The 16248-nt window shown below is 40.6% G+C and overlaps 1 protein-coding gene across 1 annotated transcript in view; it reads right to left on the bottom strand.

Annotated features, from left to right (window-relative positions):
• Positions 1-15758, bottom strand: part of uvrag (UV radiation resistance associated gene) — a 44189-nt gene extending 28431 nt beyond the window's left edge. The window contains exons 1-8 of the mRNA XM_083567848.1: positions 15452-15758; positions 11156-11273; positions 10742-10776; positions 8232-8393; positions 7969-8043; positions 7753-7838; positions 1714-1819; positions 821-947 (exon numbers count right to left, since the gene is read on the bottom strand). Of these exons, the coding sequence (XP_083423974.1) occupies positions 821-947; positions 1714-1819; positions 7753-7838; positions 7969-8043; positions 8232-8393; positions 10742-10776; positions 11156-11273; positions 15452-15553 (811 nt within the window). The 5' untranslated portion in view covers positions 15554-15758. The remainder of the gene's footprint in view (positions 1-820; positions 948-1713; positions 1820-7752; positions 7839-7968; positions 8044-8231; positions 8394-10741; positions 10777-11155; positions 11274-15451) is intronic.
• Between the last annotated feature and the right edge of the window lie 490 nt (positions 15759-16248).

Here is a 16248-nt window from a genome sequence, read left to right as displayed (position 1 = left end):
AATAACTCCACATGCTTGTCTTCCAACCAGGCCACCATCTTCCCCTGCTCTAATGCCTAGTTCTGATGCTCACATGACTATCGTAAGCGTTTGACAGTAGGCATCAGTCAGGGTGGGCATGCCACCCAGATCTGCAACTACACTGCCACAGAGGAAGCAGGGTGTGATGCTATGTGAGATGTGGCATGTTCCTCAATGAACTTTTCTTTGAGGAACATGTCACATCTCACATAGCATCCCACCCTGTCCATCACAAACCAAAAACACCCTCAACAACCCTTCATCCAGCCTTTGTTGAAGTCTTCCTGCTTGCTTATTTCTCAGGTCACCCAACACAACAAGTTGTATGGTAAAGTTGTATAATTTTTCTATAATAGATGTATATACAGTAATTTACTTATTAAATTATATTCTTATTTTCTTATTTATATTATTTCTTACATATATTTTTCTTATTAACTAAGAAAGAGAATAAACAGAGGCTGGTGAGGGAATGTGTGTTAACAGCTACTATAACGTAAGTGACAACCTGTTTCACAAGCAATGTACAGAAATGTACAGCCTGTTGCTCTTTAATAACACATTAAGTGGAATAAAACATTTTGTTTAATCAACTTCAGTATAGTAGCAGTGTTTCAAATGTTTTTCTTGTTACCATGACGCCAGAACAGTAGGATCATTGGAATAACTACACCATGTGATGAGTTTTAGGATAATCAGGATTTGTGGCTGCATCAGATCTGTATTAATCTGTGATTAAGATGACTCAGGGAAATACATGCTCACAGGTGTATGTGTGTGTGTGTGTGTGTGTGTGTACCTTTCTTCTGAAGAAGTACTCTCTCTTTCTGGAGCATCTCCCTCTCTCTCAGCAGAGCTTTTTTTTGTCTCTCCACCTCACTTCGTAACACACTGATACGCAACTGCATACACTCACGCTCCTTCTTCTACAGACAGAGAAAGAGAGGGAGAGAAAGTTTTTTCCTCACTTTAAACTCTTTGATCTGTGTTGATTATGACTGTGATGAAGGTTTTTATGAAGATATGGTGATGATGGTCATGAGGATCAAAGTGAACATGCTGTGCTCCTTATCAGAGTATAAGTGGTGATAGTGCCTCCATCAGCCCTGATACACACACCGTCCCTGACACACACTCGCGTGCTAAACACCAACACCACTGGCACGACACTCAAACACACAGACACAGGTGCAAGTATACTCTCACCGCACGCAAGTGTAAAACGCATGTGGAATTCCGCATTAAACGGTGTGTATCTGTGTGTGTGTGTGTGTGTATACACTATGCCATTTACAGTGGTAAATTTATTTTATTGTAAATGTGCTGCTCAAAAGTGCTGTCCCCCCCCCACAACATTGTTTTCTCCATCTTCTTCCTACACACTGATGTGTTTCTCTTTCATTTTATCTGCCTATTTTCCTTTTCTTCGTTATCCGGTGAGAGCAGAACTGCAGACGTGGGATTTTGTTTTAAACTGCAAAATCCTCCCAAACACAAGAGACCGACTGCTGGAGGATCTAATGGCATATTTATGAGGATCTTAACACAACACAACACAACACACACATATACACATACTTTACAGTAAAGATTGTGTACTTAATCATTACATGAAAAACAGGGGAATTACTCTGTGTGTATGTGTGTGTGTGTGTGTGTGTGTGTGTGTGTGTGTGTCTGTCTGTGTCTAACCCGTTCTGTACATGCCGCTGTGGTTCTGAGTTTCTCCTCAATCTCTTTCCCAATTTTCTGTACTGTAACCTGGGTCTGCTTTATTGCCTTCTGAGCTGTGTGGAGTCTAGAAACAGAGTGAGAGAGAAAGAAAGATAGAGAGCATAAAAAAATCTACCAATTTGTTATATCATCATTAAACATGTCACAAGCATCAATTTACAACTCAAGAAATACTCACAAAAACACACAATCACTCTTGTTCTTTGCATTCACTTTTATTCTATATTCATTCTTCCCTCTTCATTCTTTCTTTATTTTCCTAGGGTTGTAAGCATTAAATCTTTTCTTTCATCTCTTCCATTAAGAAGTTTCCTTCTCCTTTTTTTTTTTATCTCTAGACACTTTTACACGTTTAAGCGAGTGTGAAGAGGGAAATCTGGCAGTTCTTTTGCTCCCACTGTCTCAGACAGTGTTTGATGTGCTAAATATGTATCACCTGAACAAACTGACAAGGTTTTATCTGTTTTTATGCATTTCTGCCATTTATCAGCCAATCAGAGGAGGATGTGATGGATTGCATGACAACAAGACTTCAAAAACATATAAACAAACACTCAAACCACAAACACCTGAAACAAAACAGCTTATGGAGAATCAAATCTGTATTTAAGTCTCAGTGAAATGAGGCATGGCTTCTCTCTGTTCTGTCAGTATAAATGGAAGGAGGTGTGGCTTCTCTTTTCTGACAGACTCAATGAAAGCAGGCCAATTAAAGGAGGCGTGTCAGCTTTAATTTTCTGTCAGACTCAATAAAAAGAGGCATGGCTTCTTCAACAGCATAAAAAAAGGAGGCATGGCCTCTATCTTTTCATTTAGTATAAGTAGAAGGAGGCTTGGCCTCTGTGCCTTTAACAATACTGTTACACTGAGAATAGATAATTAAGCACATGAATTCTGTGTGTGTGTGTGACCTTCATGATTCTGTTTCGTTGTTAAATAATCATTTTTTTCATGTTTATTTCCAGTTGAGGAGAAAAAACATTGGGTCATAAACACAGAGTCAAATTAACTCTATGACCTTCTACGTGGATTAATTCAGTACAGAGCTGCTGGAACAAACGCAAGAACACATGTACACACACACACACACACACACACACACACCCCTTATCCTGGTTTGTATTTGTCATTCTATTAGCCAAATAAATAATCAGCCTTGTTTGTGTTATGAAACAGCTTTAGAGAGAGAGAGAGAGAGAGAGAGAGAGAGAGAAAGAGAAAGAGAGAAAGAGAGAGAGAGAAATGTAAAAACGGGAACATCTGGAACACAGACTACGCTCTGTTCTTCATCAGCGTTATACACATATCAGGAAAACTTCTAACACATGCTAAAACACACACACACACACACACACACACACACACACACACACACACACCCACACACACAGAGTTGCAGTGTAACACAAACACAGTTATGAAAAGCAGTCAAGAGATCATTACTGCGTGTTTCACTCAGCTACCGTTCGCCTCAGAAACGAAGGACATTAAACAAGACAAAGGAGAGTAACAGCGGGTTCTGTCCCAAATCACAGCAGCACCATTGACCAGTGTTCTTAATTCAATACATTTTTATGTGTATTGCTCTTTTTACAATAGACATTGTCTAAAAGCAGCTTTACACAGATAAAGTGGTAATAAGAATAAATGAATGTGTAAGTTTATTGCAGATAAGTTCACTCCTTATAATTGTTTATCCATAATAAGCGAGCCAGTGGCGACTGTGCAAAGGAAAAAAACTCCTTGGATGGCATGAGGAAGAAACCTTGAGAGGATTCAAAAGGGAACCCACCCTCATCAGGGGGGGCACTGAATATCCATTAATTGTAGTTATGTTGTTGAGGTGTATAGTAATAGGTGCATGAATGCAGATCTATTTATGCAAATGTTCTCAGGCCAGAGGCCTCGTCCAATTCAAAAACGCATCCTAATCTGCATAGCACCAACATGGTCAGCTACCTAATGCTACACGATATTAGTATGACAATAATATATCAGACCACTTTGTTAATTAATACAAGCTCGAAAAAAATGCTACATACTGTACAAGCAACAAAGTGCTGACTGTCTAATAAATCTTTTTCACTACCTGAAACCTGTACAGCTAATTCAGAATATAATCCATGCCAAGACATATCAACTACTACAGCTACTGTTTCAGTCGAGGTTAACAATGCTGAAAATCCTAGCCAACTGTAACCATGGAAATAAGTTACATGTACCGCAGATGGTACAATTAATCACAGCTACATTTCCTCCACCATTTTTTTTTCAGTCCTTGAATAGGATAGTTAGATCTTGCGAAAAGAAAAGGTGACCTAAAACATGTCCTTACTTAACCTCATCTTCCCTAATTAGGCAGCCTACCTAGCCAAACTCCAGAGCTGGTAAATATTGTAATACACTAAAACCACTTAACTGATTAATGGCCTACCGCCCACACGGTTTCTTTTTTCTTGGACTTATGTACACACACACACACACACACACACACACACACACACAAGGCTACGCAACTTTGTTTTTTTTAGTCACAGGAACTTTCTCTTCAAACGTCTGATGCAAACATTTAAACTCTAATATTCAAACAAACACAGGAGCTTAATCCTACACTGTGATTACACCAAACACACCGCGGGCGGCACGGGTTTTCCCTCGTGATTTAATGATCGCTCTGGCAGCACATTAATCACGTGTTAAGCACACACTCGCATCAAAAGAGACTGAAATATCGTCTTCTGAGTATCGACATGCCGAGCTTCACCCCCTGCTTAAATACGACTCTGACTAACAAAACATCCGCTTGCTTCACGACAAGTGAGCTGAACCGCAAAATATGTGGAAGAATAACAAGCACACACACACCCTCTGCGAATATTTTAGACCTCCTGCATTCCTTCACACACACTTCACTTTACTTCTCCAGAGGATGTCAAGCTCCATAACGTCCTCATGGTAAAAGGTGAAACAGGAAGCGCTAGAAAAAAAATCTTTCCTGACACTGTTATCATTCTGTACAACTGGACTCGATAAAATGCATCAACGTGGACACTAAAGACCAGATTACTTCGGCAGCCGGAATCTTCTGTGATTCAGTTTTACACAGAGCTGCTCAAAAGCCAGACCCAAACAAAACCGATCCTCTATTGAGTGACACCCAAGAAACAGTGATCACACATTACAAGAAACATTTACAAAAGCAAGATACATGAGCAACAAAACCGAGACGTTGTTACAGGTGCAGGATATGTGTGGTGTACTATCTAATATTCAATTCATGTTTATTTGTGTTGCGTTTTCAACAATGAACATTGTCTCCGAGCAGCTTTACACAGATAATGTGGAGATAAAAATTAAGATGTTCTTTATAATTGTAAGTTTGTCCCTGATGAACAAGCCGGTGGCGACTGTGGTGAAGGAAAAACTCTTAGCAAGAAGAAATGTGGCAAGAATACTTGCCACATTTCATCCTTTGTCCTAGCTACTTTATATTTACTCCTAGCCACAATAATACAATAAATAAAAGGTACAGGTCTGGTTTCATGTCACTGTTGTATTATTTTAGTTGACCAGGATTAAAGTCACTATTCTAAACCTTTGCAACTTTTCCAGCCTCCCCCCAAAAATTCTGTTTTTACTTAGTGAAGATTTGCACACTATTGCTGACACCTACTCATTTTTAGAATACAAATAAAGGAAGGCAACCAGTAAACAAAATCCTGAGGAGCCATACTGTCATACTGTAGTTCAACAGAGTCTCTGTTCTCAACACATCTGAAACACATGATGGTGCATAGATTCCAGCCTCATCCAAGCACCTCTACTGGAAATAAATCTATTTTGATCTGTCTGCCTCTATTTTTTACCTACACCCATACAGCCTGTAAACTAAAACACGTATAGTCACTGTACTGTAGCGGAATGCAAACACTGAGCAAATATGTCTGGGACAAAATAAATAAACAAAACACGCAAATATACATAAATATAAATTTTTGCGTAGGCTTTTTGTTAATTTCTTTACAGAGGGGAAAAAAAAAAACAGCAGTAAGTAGTTAATCTTTGTGACTGTAACAACTTTCTGTTCAACTGGGTTAGCTGTTTATTTTCATGCAGCAGACGGCGCTTTATGATGACATCATGCTGCTACGGAGTGTAGATGATTCTCTAATGCACTCTCAAGGGTTGTAAAAAAAGAATGCACTTAGCATGTTCCAAAAAAAAGATGGAGAGATGGAGAGAGGAAAGACAGATGAGAGGCTTAACGAGATCAAAGGCCTTGTTAAAGTGGAGAGGATCTCCTACTCTACTCCTAAAGAGCAGAAACACAGCTGTCAGAAGCAGATCAAAGAGCGACAGAACGCCAAAAACCCCCAACCTGAACTACATTATGATACGAACACACACACACACACACACACACACACACACACACACACACACACACCTGCACCACAAATACAGCAGTGATCTATGAAAGCTCAATTCTTGATAGTGTTTCGGCCCTATGGTATTGATTAATTCTTTACAAAAGCAGCTCTGACAGTAGTGCAGATTTATATTAATGCACTTTTTCTGATATCGTTTCTATAGCAACAGCTCATACTCAGGAACATTTATAGAACATGAGCATTTTCTTCATGTGGTGAAGATAAAATGTAAATGTAACATGTATGGAAGGAGTCTCAAGTGCCAGTGCTTGGTAGCAGAAAATAACTGGTTTCTCAAACATTAAATTAAACAGACAAAAAAGTTTGATGCATTTTTTAAATAAACACAGCAGTGTTGTTGTTAAGTAGTTGTGGTGTAAAAGATATAAAACAATAGGGAATGAGATGTTAGAGGAAAATATTCTGGTTTATGTGTAACCTCAGCATGGGATTTAAGTACAGATGCAACATTCTTTTAAAAACTAGGTGGAGTGAAACACACACACATACACACACATACACACACTCTTTTGCTCATGCTCAGTGCCCGAGTGAGTTCAGAGCTGAGCCACTAGTATCCCATGATTCCTCAGTGACGGAGCGTAAATCATACTGAAGAGAAAACGGCAGTCTTTTATTTAACGAGTCATTTCAGTCGCTCCTCTGCCCTGCATCTCACTGAGCAAATATGACAAGTGAGCAATCTCACACACACACACACACACACACACACACACACCCACACACACACACCTCTTCATCCATTCTTGTCTCTCTTTTTATTGGTCTCAATTGCACTTGTGTGTGTGTGTGTGTGTGTGTGTGTGTGTGTGTGTGTGTGTGTGTATGCACGCACATGAACTGCACTGCATGCGTAGTTAACGCAGAGATATGAGGAAAAGTGAGGGTGTGTGTGTGTGTGTGTGTGTGTGTGTGTGTGTGTGTGTGTGTGTGTGTGTGTAAAGGTAGGACAAGACACTGGGACATTACCCAAAACAAGAGTTTACCTGAACATGTAACAAGTAAAGTGTGCATCTGTGTAAGTGTGTGTCAGTGTGTATAAAAGTATGAGAGGGTGTCACTGGGCTGCTGAAACGTGCTGAAGTTCAACCATGATAAAGTGCAATTTTGCCATCTAGTGGAGGAAACAGTTACAGCAGCACAAACAAGAACTCAGGAGGACACTACTGAAGATGTAGTCAACTAAAAAAGGTACTAGTGTAAAACACTAGATAGGGTTTGGTTAAGTGTACTAGAAAGGGTTAAAGTAGGAACACTATATGTAACCAAAAATGAACAGGCTGCATGCCCAAGCAGAAAACCATTGCATTGGAACAAATCTGGTGTCCAGTAGAATGATACTAAACAAACTATGATCTAAAGATCTAAGTGCATGTGTAAAAACAGTGATGTAAAGTAATGATGATCTAGAATCATTCCCTGTACTTTCACACTGAGTGCACTAACCTAATATAGAGATGTAGTATAGTATGTGAGTATGTTAATGATAGTGAAGGAGTATTGATGTGTAATGTCCTAGAGACTTTCCCTGGATCAGTGGATGTACCTTAGCAGGGAAAAGACGCTGTATGTGTTCCTCACTGAGCTCTGGTCCACTTGGAGTAATGAGTTCTTCTTTTTCTCAGAGTTCTCCTGAAAAATCACACAACACAAACACACATACGCACGCACACACACACACAAAAAAAAAATGCAGGTGACAAGTCAGGGGAAAGTCTTTAGTCCACAGGGAACCTACATCACCAGGTAAGCAGTTGCACACCTTCTGATCCAAATCTGTTGCATAGTAACCATCATTCAGTCCAAATATGATCTCATTAGGACACCGAGAGCGGATCTGAGAAAGAGAGACAGACAGCGAGAGATAGAAAGGGAAAGAGGAAAGTAAAAAGAAATGTAATGTCTATTTCAGTACACTTCTTACACTGACTCTCTCTATCTGTAAACGTCCCATACTGTCTGCTTTTCTGTCTCTTCCTCTGTCACACTCTTCCTGTCTGCCCATGCTGAAGTGTGTCTCTGTACCTGTTGTCCAGTGTATCTCAGGCCGTCCAGGTTAACCATCCACTCTATTAGCAGTTGGTACTGTTCTTCTCGCCCACCCCAAATACGAACAACAAAACACGACACAGACGTGTCCAACAGGTCCGGCAGCATGGCGAAATCCAAACTGCGCCATGTTGGGTTCTACACACACACACACACACACACACACACACACACACACACACACACACACACACACTGTTAATTCCATTATAGTAGAGTAGAAATTGAGTGAAAAGGAGATTTACATGAATTTATTAAAACAATACAGTCTGATAATCCTCTCTGTGTGTGTGTGTGTGTGTGTGTGTGTGTGTGTGTGTGTGTGTGTGTGTGTGTGTGTGTGTACAATATGTGCAGATGTTTACATAAATGTTATTCAACCTTCTTAGACCAATGTGAGGGGGACAGAAACAGACACTTGGGGGGGGGGGGGGGATATATATAGAGAGAAAGATACCAGCAGAGCTGATGGCGTAGATGTGGATTTGAAAGTGGAGGTTGCCAGGTGAAGGTGCGCAAATCCACGAGAGTGTGCGGGTTGCACGTTGGCGTCGAGGAAAGATGTGCGTTACCGTGAGTGTGCGTGTGCGTGTGTGTGTGTGTGTCTGTGTCCCGCTGTGAGTACGAGAAAAAGGAAAGCCGTGAAGCAAAAGTGAATGAAAAATAAAAGAAATCGCTGTCTGTTGAAGCATCGCCTGTCATCTCTTTCTTCCAACAAAAACCAGTGAGATCGGTTACAGATTTATCACATGACCACGTGATGTAGAAGCTTTAATTTAGCAAATCTTGCACATTTCCTCTCTGCTCAGTGTTGGTGATTTAAAGCTAAAATATCCCCATATAACAGATGTAGCATTTTTTTTTTTGCTACCAGTTCAGTGTTGGTCTGCTCGGCATTTACCTTTACCTGGTCTCTGCGCTGAACACCTGAAAGTCACGTGACCACACACACACCACGCGTGCACTGCCTAAACAGAGACTATCTGGTCTTTATTGTTCTGTTAGATGCAAAAAAAATCTGCAAACTCTTCTGCAAACTAGAAAGTGTCCACACATGCACTTACTTATTCCATTAAATCGCAACATTTGCTGTCATATAAACGCACAAGCCGACATCACGATTGTGATACGATTAATCGTGCAGCACTAAGAAACTTATTTAAGAGAAAAAAAATACAGAGAGAAAGATAGCAAAAGAGAAAAATAGAAAGACAGTGAGAGAGAGAGAGAGAGAGAGAGAGAGAGAGAGAGAGAAAGAGAGAGAGAGAGAGAGAGAGAGAGAGAGAGAGAGAAAGACAGAGTGGGAAAGAGAAAGAGAGAGATGGAAAAACAGAGGAGGTCAGGGGATGGAAAAGACAATAGAGGTCAGAGGAGGTGAAAGTAAGAAGGAAAAATGGCTGTGTGCATATATGTGTGTGTGTGTGTGTGTGTGTGTGTGTGTGTGTGTGCAGATATAAACAAAAGGAAGGAGGTAAGGAAACTGATTAAAATAAAGGACAATGACAGACAAGTTGCAGGTCAGACATACAGCCCAGCTTGCACATTTGATCTGCTGTGGAGAGAAAAAAGAATAAAAGAAAAAAAGGGAAAACGTATATATATGTGTGTGTGTGGGTGTGTGTGTGTGGGTGTTTGTGTGAGTGAAAAGATAAAAAAATAACTAGATATAAAATGACATATGCCACGATGTGAATGTAATTTATGAAATAACTATTTTCCGGACTATAAGCCGCTACTTTTTTCCCACGCTTCAAACCCCGTGGCTTAAAACACGAAGGGGCTTATTTATGGATTTTTGCTGTGTTTTTCCCGGTTTCACAAGCTTCAAACCAAAAAAAATAAGCACCAAAACATTCAACCAATGAAACTGCGAACGGGTTCAGGTGAACCAATAAGACTCTTTATATTAAATCAGATGCGCTCCCACTGAATCGGGCCGCACCACATCATGAATATGGATGATGTTCCTCTGACGTTTGACCTGCCGCTCACTCGGACTGTCTACAGGAAATGAGAATCATTCATCACGCTGAAAATTTTTTCTTGGCAACAGCGTTACGGGTTAGTCAGAGAAATTAAGAAATGAGCATCAGAAAATAATAAGGACATATTCCTCGGTCTTGCACACATGCAGTAATACCGGAAAAATGCGCCGGCAGGCTATTCCCAAAATGCCGCTCTGCTCTTAAAGGAGCCACAACATATTTCACCCGTTATACCGTGTAAAAGCCTGTGTAAAGTTCATTAGTTTCAGTGTAGACTTCAGTGTAGGCTTATAGACATGTGCGGCTTATTTATGTTTAAAATAAAAATATTTGTCAAATTCAGTGGGTGCGGCTTATATGTGGGTGCGCTTGAAAGTCCGGAAATTACGGTAAATTGAAACAATGGTCTGTGTAAAAGACCTTGAGACTGATGTAATGTCCGATTTACAATCGGACTGAAAGTGCTTGTGAGAGACCTCAAGGCTTACGGTGTGTACTCACCAGTGAGTCACGAATCACTTCGCTCTTGTAAAAATCTAAAAAAGGAAGTGGAGAAAGGACAAGTTGGAACATTTCTGTACACATCTGCAACATAATCGTTTATTCCTGTCCTATTTTATCCTTTTGTGTGTGTATGTGTGTGTGTGTGTGTGTGTGTGTGTGTGTGTGTGTGTGTGTGTGTGTGTGTGTGTGTGTGTATACACTTGTGACATGAATACTTTGGATGTGTCCGAATTCCTTCTCCTGAAAATCATATGAAATTAACTATGGTTTCAGAACAGTGAGAGAATCTGAGCTCTCACTCAAGAGGGTGGGCGGGACATATGAGTATAAAAGATATGAAGGTTATTATCTACAGCTCCTGTACAGATAGTGAGAGTGAAGGAGTGAGAGTGAGAACAGTTTGAGTTTCACCTCTAGAGATTCGATTCTCTGAACACAGGTGCAGCGTGAAGTACGTGTCCAGAAGTGGTGAGTGGTTTCGGTTCACAATGTTCCTCGCAGCAATGCTTCTAAGGTGCCGCAAACGCCTCTGTGAATTAGAAAGAGAAACAGGAAAGAAAACATAAGAACAATCAGTACACACACAAGACAGAATGAAACAGGCCATCTTAGTGGGAGTGGCCCAATAGTGTAATAAGCAGCTGTCTGCGAACCCCCTTCAACATCTCTGCTAGTTATACACACTACGTTAACTATGGATTGTTGTTTCAGCTTTCACTTGCTACGTTAGCTTAAGATAGCACAGTCAGGTTCACTCACAAGGTCTAGTCATCTTATTCACCCTAAACCAGTTTGCAATTACTAGGCCAAGTCCCATTCACGTGAAAGATCACTCCCTCACTCAGCCCTGGTTTTGCTAGCTCATTCACGAGCGTGTTTAAATGTGAGCACTGAATGTGGTGATGAATTATATAGGCGTCTATAAGAGTTGTTGTACTTTATGTAGCTGCTAGATTGAGAGGCTTTCATTATTGAGAGCTAATTCATTAAAACAAGCCTCCTTTGTGTGTGTGTGTGTGTGTGTGTGTGTGTGTGTGTGTGTGTGTGTGTGTGTGTGTGTGTGTGTGTGTGTGTGTGTAAAAGCACGTGTCACTATAAAACCATGAACACATCCATGATCTCACAGTTGGACATTATAGAGAAAAAAAGCAGGACATTAATGTACTCCAAGGAAATGTGGAGAACAATGGCTCCTTAGAGAACGCATTTTACGGATTAGTGTGAGGAAATGATGAGAGACCACGAGAGGGAGAGACCACGAGAGGGAGAGACCACGAGAGGGGGAGACCACGAGAGGGGGAGAGAGAGAGAGAGAGAGAGAGAGAGAGAGAGAGAGAGAGAGAGAGAGAGAGACTCCGTCTCTGAGGTCTCACCTGACCCCCTCCCTCCCTCTTAAGGCCTAAATCTGAGTCACAGGGTTCGCTATAGGTTTAAACACCGCTCACACAAACACTCCTATTCATTAATGTCCCGTTTTTTAATGTTTTATAGCTTTAAGACAGGTCCATGCGACTCTGAACTCTGGTTTCCTCCAAAACTCCAAATTATTACTCATTACATTATTTTACAGTAAACACCTAAAACCTGTCAACTTTTATTCTTACTACTTGTCACTTTTAGTGGAAAAAAGGGTTCCTTTACAGTTCTTTAAAGGTTCCTTGAATATTTTTGGATTCTTAGCCTTCAAAGACTTCTTTTCATCTGCTTTAGGATCTACACAGAACATCTGAGACTCTAATGAGTAACAGAGGAGCCAATACGAGTTCTATAATATTCTATTAACATGGAAAGGATGCAGCTGGAGAACAAAAACCAATCATGATAATTACAACAACAAGAGAAATACATACAGAAAAGGTTGTGTCTATGCATTTAATATAACAGTACACATAATGTTATACACTTTTTTACTTTCTTTTCGGCTTCTCCCGTTAGGGGTCGCCACAGCGGATCCTCCGCACGTTTGATTTGGCACATGTTTTACGCTGGATGCCCTTCCTAACGCAACCCTCCCCAATTTATCCGGGCTTGGGACCGGCACTAAGAGTGGCTGGGGATGGTTCCCTGACACTGATCAGGGATAATTGTTAGTGTTAAATTATGACCACCTGCCTAATAGTGTGTTCCTAATAGTGTGTTCCTTTTTGTCCCCCTACTGATGCCAAAACAGTCCTCACCCATTCTGACACATCTGAGATCCCCACGTGCATCAATAAACCTCGTCCCCCACAACCCTGTCGCCGGTTCACCACTGTTCCATCCTTGATAGATTCTGACCACTGCAGACCAGGAACAGCCCAGAAGAGCTGCAGTTTTGGAGATGCTCTGACCCAGTCATCTAGACGTCACAATTTGGCCCAAACTCACTCAAATCTTATGCCCATTTTTCTGCTTCTAACATCAACTTTGAGGACAAAATGTTCACCTGCTGCCTAATAAATAAATCCACCCACTAACAGGAGCCATGATGAAGATCATCAGAGTTCTTCACAGTGTTCTTCCACTCAGAATGTTATAATGTTATGTCTGGTCTGTGTATGTAATGATGTTATGAGAAAGCCGTGGTACATTTTGGTGTTCTGAAAATTACTTCCTGAGGAAAAAACCATGCTTTAGGTGTGACTTTCACTCTGACTGAATGTCTGTAGGTACGCTGTTGTTGCTTTGCATGACACTTTTTCTCTCTCTTTTCTCCAACATTCCTGAGAGGAACCTATTTAGATTCCGGACACACACTCGTTTCCTGCTCGGGCTCAGTCCATAACACAAATCAGACAAATCTTATCACACCAGTGGAATCGGTTTAACGGTCAGCAGTTCACACACACAAACGCACGCGTGAACAACAAGGTTGAGAAATGCATACGTGTGGGTTGATTCCCCTCACATCTGAGATATCACAATGAAGAACGTGCACATTCTATAATCAGAAATGTCAAAAAAACTTTTCTTCAAACAAAATTTATATAATCGCCAAGTTATTAGATTTGTATAAATCGAAAATTTTCCTTAAAGAACTATCCCACTGTCCATATCACTGTAATAACTGTCTTATAACTATTATAATAACTATAACCATCCTTAATAGATTAGATCAGATTAGATTAGATTCAACTTTGTCATTGCGCATGTTACAGTACAAGGAAACGAAACAGCAGTGTAGCAGTGTAATATTTATATATGTACAGGTTGGTAAGGCTTTGACATATGATAATGACATTAATAAATAATATGATATGAATAATACGAATATAAATAAAGAGTTCACAGAAAGGCGATTATATACAATAAGTAAAACGGTCATGGGTATCACAATGAGGGAGATATCGTATACAGTGTTTATGAAAAGGTTATATACATATGTGCAAAATTACAAATAAATAATAATTGGTGATATTGTGAAGGTTTTTCTACAAAATATCATCCAAAAATTGTTTATTCCTTTAAAAACATATCAATTTACCTCAGTTATCATTTTCTGTCACGTTTAATGTTCCTGATGTCACTTACATTATAGCAGCTATAAACACTCTGTTTCCTCACATCTCTCTCTCTCTCTCTCTCTCTCTCTCTCTCTCTCTCTCTCTCTCAATCTCTCTCTCTCGTCTTTTTCTCCTCTATTCAAATTAATATATTATTTTTTAATTAGCCTTGTTGAGTAAAAACTGATCAAAAATACAATATGTTAAAAGCAGGCTGTTTTTTTTTTTCCTGTCAGCCCACTTGACTAAATTACTTCAGTTAGCTTAGCATAGAGTCTAGGTGAGTCCGTTCTCGCGCTCGACGATGACACAATTCCAGTCACGTGCGCGGTGTCCAAACGCGCGCGCACCTGAGTGACAGACGCGTGTTTCCGTTTCGGCTGTCATTTTCGCAGCGATGAGCGCCAGAATTAACGTGTTATAAACGTAAGTTTCGGGACTTTAGACTGTTTTTCAAGCAAATTGACAAAAAAAAGTTGCCCAACATTCCTGCCATTTCTGTCACAGCTTGATCGCATTAGCGTGCTAATCAGCTAGCCGCTTTCCTGAGGGGAGAATAACGATCCGGAAAGTAACGGCTGTTTTTTAAAAATATAAGAGCGCTCGCGCTCGAATGGACCAATCAAATCAGTCGTATCGGATAGTATATAAAGCCTGTCTGCTGCTGCTGCTGCTGCTGGAGACTACGCGGACGCAGAGGCGCACATACAGGCGGCTCCATGATGTAGAGCCTGCAACAGAGCCTCAATGCGTCCAACGCGTTCCATTTGCCCACTCCAAACTGTCCTATTATACCAACCAAACTAACAGACGCCATGGCGAGTGAGCTAACCCCTTGCGCTTTGGGACAACTTCTCATCTGTCAGGCTACAGACACTGAGGAGAAACCTTCCTCCCATCAGCAGTTCTTTATCATCCTGGTGGCATTAAACACCAAGATATTTTAAAAGTCTTAAAGCGCTTAAAGGATGTCGGAATAAATCTGCATTCTATCCGAGCTGAGTAAAATGAATGTATGATATATATATATAATGGATGCTAATTCAGTTAGCTAGGCAAGTCTAGGCCCTGGTGTGATGATGTGATCAGACCCAAAAATGTGACTTTAGTTATAAAGCTGATTTCTGAACTAAACTCCACCGCTGCATGAAAGTCAAATAAAACTCATGGCGAGGTTTGTCCTGGATGTTTTTATGTGTGTGTTTATTTCTCATGTCAGCGTTACCTGCTGGGATGTGAGTTCAACATGCACGGATCGGGAAGCTGCAGCTCCGGGATTATTGACAGGAGTGGATCCGAGAGCAAGATCCCAAACCGAGTTCATCATTATCCGTCATTTATCTTTTCATCTCAGATCACTCATCCCCGCGGAAAAGCCTTCCTTCACACTCACACACACCGCCTGGACGAGAACTCATGAGAAACAGAGAACAAAAAAAGGTGCAGGTTTCTGAGCGGCTCTGCAGGATGAACACCGCTGCATCAACAAAACTAAAGTCTCCCTGACGGAAGCCATTGTCCGACCTTGATTGGGGCAAAATCCTTCCTGCGACGCTGATTGGCTCAACATTGTTGTCAATCAAACCTAAGTCCCGCGCCAAGGCGGAAGTCGTAATCTCAAACGCGATTTGCCAAAATGCGTGTCAATCAATAAAAAGAGGCGGGGAAACTCCTATTTTCTTTCTGCTGGGCAAAATCCACAACACGACTGAAGTGTCCCCTCTAGTGTACACTACAGAGTGAACATAACTCCCCATATTGGTGTCTATATAGTGCACATGTAGGGAATGTGTAAGGATTTAGGATGCATCCCAAATTGTAACGTGGACCGTTATAAGGAAGAAATAATCATAAGGGATATAAACCGGAAGTGAGTAAACTTTTAAAAATAATTATTCAACATAAAAAGCTTTCTTGAAAATAAAAATATATTATTACTTATATAACAAAGAAAGGGAGGATTGTTTGATATTTCAATGCGACACACGGAAGGAAATCATATAAACCGGAAACAAGGAGAAT

This window comes from Silurus aristotelis, assembly GCF_946808225.1.
Source record: "Silurus aristotelis genome assembly, chromosome: 18".
NCBI lineage: Eukaryota > Metazoa > Chordata > Actinopteri > Siluriformes > Siluridae > Silurus > Silurus aristotelis.
The sequence above is the reverse complement of the archived record's forward strand: the minus strand, read 5'-3'. Positions and strand labels throughout refer to the sequence as shown.